General features: G+C 45.3%; 1 protein-coding gene across 1 annotated transcript; it reads right to left on the bottom strand.

Moving 5' to 3' along the window:
- Positions 1-2,594: 2,594 nt before the first annotated feature.
- Positions 2,595-5,405, bottom strand: LOC131854079 (uncharacterized). Its single transcript, XM_059205203.1, has one exon. It carries the CDS (start codon positions 5,403-5,405, stop codon positions 2,595-2,597), a length of 2,811 nt encoding a protein of 936 aa, XP_059061186.1.
- Between the last annotated feature and the right edge of the window lie 314 nt (positions 5,406-5,719).

Raw genomic sequence — 5,719 nt, 5'->3', positions numbered from 1 at the left:
TACTCCTTATTACATCAGCTACCTGCCAAAAGTCCCGCCAAAATAGGTCCAGCCATTTCAGAGATTAGCTGGAACAAACAAACAGGCAGACAGACAGAGAAAAATTAAAAGTAAGTACCGTATTTATATTCATATTCATACAGTAAATAACGGTTATTTCAATATTACACACAGACACTCCAATTTTATTTATATGTATAGATGATGGAGTTATGAGTCATTGAGTCATTTGAAAAATCTTCGCAATTGGAAACCTTCTGTTTAAAAGGTTTGTGTTTTTTATATGTAAAATATGTACTTTATATGTATTTTACACTATGATTATTGTTGCGGGTGAATGATAAGATGTTGCTGGTCGAGACGATGTATATTACTGATGATGATAAACTGACAATGTGTACATAGAAATAATGATCTTATATACTGAATAAAAGTAGCAAAATGTAAGGTGGGGTGACACAGTTTAGATACAGCAGTGCTTAGTAGACAATATTGAGTTTGTCTTACTAGACATTATTAAATGCAATTATTATTTTGATGTATCTAGGTGACTGTGTCCCATGATTATATTTTAGAAAAATGATATGTTTATGATATTTGACACAGTTGATGTTCATATGACAATGGAGTATAGAAAGAATTTTTACAATACTACCTCGATGGTCAAGCGGTTTAGCACACCGCCCTACTTCCGATAGTCGTCGGTCGATCGTCGTCGTTGGGGTTTGATTCCTCGCACGGCACAAACATTTGTATTCCAGAACATAATTGTTTGTGTCGGTTTGGGTGTTTTATATAATATGTATGTATTTACAAAAAAAAAACTATGTATATGTATCAGTTATCTAGTACATAACACAAGCTTTAGCTAGCTTAACTTGGGTTTAGATGGCGCTGTGTGAATTGTCCTCAGATTATTATTATGTTTAAAAATATATTTATATAAAAAAAACCTATTCATTCACTTCTATACAGTTATGACTAATTAATCAGATATCATTGATCTATATTCTCACTGAAATGTAACGATTTGTCATTACGAAAGTTAAGGTGAAATATATCAAAGTTAAGTCGAGTCGCATAAAAGAGCAATATTCACAACAGAGACAGCAACAGCAATATTCCTAATATTAATACTAGATTTAAAGATAAACTTGCTGTCTCCAAATATTGTTTAGAAATGTCAATAGGTCTTTTATGGGAATGGATATAAAAAATTACAATAAGATACCAAAGGTTATATTAGAATTACCCTTAAATAAATTCAAAATATCTGTTAAATCATATTTACTGAGCGAAGCCTATTACTCACTAAACGATTACTTGAATGACGAGCGTGCATGGCAATAGGCACTGGCTCATCCGTCATACTCGTGAACGGGTGCTGCTTGTGGGGACTGGTCTGTTCAAGTTGCGATCACTGATTAGATTTTTTGTTTATTTTTTTTCAATAGCATATGCTGGTGGTCACTCTATTCTCCCAAATTTGAATTTAAATGAAATTGTATTATTGTAAATATGTACAACATTAAAAAAAAATACAAGCTGAGTTTCCTGTCAGTTCTTCTCATCTCGAAATCATTCCGAACTGACGGTAGATTTGACATATCATAAAGATATTGGGGAGTCCGTTTCTACACAGGGGAGCAGTTGTGAGGGGAAGGGAGCTGTTCTAATTCTCACATCCCCACCTTGTTGGGAGCCATAGTCTTATTAGTTGGGGTAAGCTATTGGTCAATTCACGCAGACATTATTGCGGTTCAGGCGCCATGTCGTCATTGTCAGGCTTAAGTGCCACATGTCAGGCCCACGAGAGGTCATATACGATATTTTGAATTTTTTTTTTATTTCGATTTTTATTTCATAAAAATATGAAAAAGAAAACGTCAATAATATTCATATCACAAGTTCACTTGATGAGAACTGGGAATAACATTCTTTTATTACTTGATCCAAATTCAACGTGATCTAATCCCAATGAGAAATGATATTGTAGCATTTTTACAAAAACATTAAGACAATATCATCTCACCTGTTATATCTTTTATCTGAAAATATTAAATAATTACTAATAATAAAAATTGAATAGCTGTAGAAAGTATAATATTTCGCAGTATACTTTTCGTTCATGAAAAGGTTAATAAAACATCACATCAAATTCTTGTCTCGCTCACAATTTGTTTTCATTATATTATATGTACGGGTATCTATTCCCCGTACTTGTTTGTAAGGTTGCGGGTGCAGGTGGAAACAAGAAAGACAAGTGTAATTATCCTCTCGAGCAGAGTTCGGTGGTCTGTACTAGCGATGGAAGCGGAATGAATTGTGCCGCGTTCGGCACCTATATTTATACTCCGCCCGCTCGCACCGTGTCACGTACTAGGTAACGATTGTGTTACGCACATAGGTGCGAGCGGGACGGATAGCGCGAAAAGACCACCTCTACTCGCTCCTTTATTTATTAATTTAAACTTTACAATACAATTATATTTAATTCTATCTAGTAGGGAATTGAAACTACTACAATTATAAATTTTATTAAGCTAACAATAATCAAATATGTACAATAGTCGCGAACATATCTCCCGCCGCAGCTAAGCTGTATTTAATTCGAGTTCGCGTTGCTCGATTGGCAGGATTACTAATTTCTTCGTAGGTCGCCGAAGTATCCCCTTGTTAGTGCGCACGTCGACCGCCCGTATTTCACCATCCGGTCCCGGATACGTAGCCACCACCGCGCCGCGCGGCCAGGAGTTCCGCGGCAAGTTGCCGTCTGCCACCAGCACCAAGTCTTCTAACTTGATGACTCCGTGTGTAGCTCGGGGCTCCCGCCGGTGTTGTAGCTGGGGTAAATATTCGGTTACCCAGCGCCTCCAGAAGCAGTCAGCGAGCCACTGACTGGCGCGCCACTCCTTCCTGCCCGCCGTATCGCCCTCAGCGAAAGCTCCCGGCAGTGGTACGCGGGACGGACCTCCCAATAGGAAGTGGTTGGGGGTGAGTGCGTCCTCGTCGTCTGCTGATGTCGACACGTGGGTGAGAGGTCGACTGTTGAGCGTGTGTTCTACTTCCACCAGCAGGGTGAGAAGGACTTCTTCTTTCGGGGCTCGTTCATGCAGCGTTGCGGCCAGCGCGGTTTTCACGCTGCGCACTAGTCGTTCCCAGGCGCCGCCCATGAAGGGAGCGCTCGGTGGTATGTAGCGCCTCGGTGTGACGCCCAGTGATTCGAGAGCGAAGTGTTCTTTCATTAATCGCTCTATGGATTCTTCATTTTCTTGCCCGTCGACCAAGTGACTGATTCTGTGCACTTGCTGTCTCGCTCTCGCCGCTCCCGTGCCGTGCAACACCCAACCCAGGTCGGTGAGTGATGCGACCGGTTGTGTCTTATTGCCTCTTCTGACTTCATGTGCGAGCAGCAAATGCCAGTTGTCTTGACCCAGCAGAACCGTCGGTTGACCTTCTTCATATGTCAGCTGATCTATTATATCGTACAAGTGTGGACAGTCTTCTATTGCGCCGCGTGATACTGTTTGTGGAGATAACAGTAGTTTCTTCATGGTTCGCGCAGACACGGCATGATCTTCCGATCTTCGTCCCCGTATTGTGAAGTGGACAAGCTTCGATTCATCGGCGTTTATGCGTGTCCCGGCCACGGCCTCTATGTAGAAGGGTGCGGGAGGACCAGTGGCGCCGATTTGCTTCGCTGTTGCTTCTTCGATGATGGTGCACGTTGCGCCGTCGTCCAGGAGTGCGTATGTATCGCACGTTCCTTTGGGACCGATCACTTGTATCGGCACTATCTTGAGGAATGCGATCTTCTTATCTTCTCTCGCAGACGCGACGACTGCGGCTGCTTTATCATCGGAGGGCTCGCTGTCCTTCTTCTCTATGGTGTCGACGTGCAGGAGTGGGTGATGTAGGTGTGTACACCCACCAACGTTGCATCTCTTCGTCTTGCAGTTGTGACGAAATCTTTTTATCCTCAGGCAACGGAAACATAGCCTGTGTTTTTTTGCTATCTCCCATCTTGCTTGTGGCTCGGCGTTCTTCACAGTGATGCAATCGGGTGGTGCGTGTCCTTCCCTGTTGCACGTCGGACACGGCGGTGAAGTCGGTTTCTCCTGCGTGATGTATGTTTTCACGCTTCTCTTCGTTGCTGGCTCCCGCCGGTCTTCATTTACTATTACTTCGGCGGGTGCGAAGTCACCGCACCTGGCTGCGGTGATTTGCAGGAACTTGGAGAGCGTTATCAGGTCCGGTTGATCAGCTGGCTGTTCTGCTACGAAGTCGTAGTATTTGAATCGTAGCGCAGAAGGCATCTTCTCCGTGATGGATCTTGTCACTTCTTCGTTGTACAAATAGTGGTTCTTCTTCAGGGCTTGAATTGTTGCAGTGACATTGGCTATTCTGGATGCGAATAGACAGATGTCCTTGGGGTTGTCTGACAGCCGCGGCAGCGCACGAAGTTTATTCATCTCGGCCATCACGAGTGCTCCTGGACGGCCGAACCTCGTAGCAAGTAATTGTATTACTTCTACTGCAGACGTATCCCCAACGAAAAGACAGTGTGCAGCCTCTTTGGCCGCACCCTTTAAACACCGACGTAATCTACCCAAGTTTTCTTGCTCGGTCAGCTGCCCCGCAGACTCTTCGTAGGCCATCTTCCAGGGCAGCCATTCGCTTGACGCGCCGTTGAAGGGTGGTAGTTCTGTGACTCGCGGCACTGTGGAGGGCTGAATTGCGCGAGCTGCCATAGTCATAGCAGTCGCCAATTCCTTATAGTCGATGCCCCCTTTCAGTGAATCCTCTTCTTTCTTCGTTGGCATCATCGGTGCTATGGAGTCTTCCCTCGGACCGTTGTGGCTTGCATGGTCCCGTCGGAATGCGTCGCTGCACGGCTGCGGCTGCGGCGCTTTCGTTCCCTCTCCGGCGGGTATCGATGAGATATTAATCCCCTGATGCAAGTCGGCGGTCGTCCTCTCTGTGTGCGGCTCCATTGTGAGTGCCAATGTGCTCGTCCGGCGAATCCAGTCCGTAGTCCTCTCTCTTCTTAATGTGGCGGCGTCCTCTTCATTTTCGTCCTCCTCTTCGTCGTCCGTGTCCGCCTCCAATGCTGCGACGCGTGCGGCGGCCAGTTCTACCTCCTTGCGTAGCAATTCTTCTCGGGCTTTAGCCAATTCTTTCTTCTTTTTTGAAGCTGTGGTGCGCGGCGCCCTTGGAATTGTTGTGGTAGTCTCCGCAGAAGTCTCCGCGGAAGTCTCCGTGGTAGCAGTAGGTTCCGAGGACGTGTACGTCGTGGTGGTCGATGTAGTGGCGGCAGCAGGCGACGTAGTGGCGGCGACGGTCGGCGTAGCGGCGACAGGCGACGTGACGGCGGCGGTGTTTTCTTCGTTTGATTGAGCTTCCATGGCTGTTCTTTGGCTTCTTGTTGTTGGCATCTGTGATCTTGATCTCTGTGCAGTCTTGCTTTCTTCTTCCAACAATCCGGCTTCTCGAAGGACCAGATGGTCTTGCTTTCTTCTTCCAACAATCCGGCTTCTCGAAGGACCAGATGTACGGGTATCTATTCCCCGTACTTGTTTGTAAGGTTGCGGGTGCAGGTGGAAACAAGAAAGACAAGTGTAATTATCCTCTCGAGCAGAGTTCGGTGGTCTGTACTAGCGATGGAAGCGGAATGAATTGTGCCGCGTTCGGCACCTATATTTATACTCCGCCCGCTCGC

Source organism: Achroia grisella, unplaced genomic scaffold (assembly GCF_030625045.1).
Source record: "Achroia grisella isolate CSIRO2021 unplaced genomic scaffold, CSIRO_AGI_Agris_v1 utg947, whole genome shotgun sequence".
Classification (NCBI taxonomy): Eukaryota; Metazoa; Arthropoda; class Insecta; order Lepidoptera; family Pyralidae; genus Achroia; species Achroia grisella.
The sequence above is the reverse complement of the archived record's forward strand: the minus strand, read 5'-3'. Positions and strand labels throughout refer to the sequence as shown.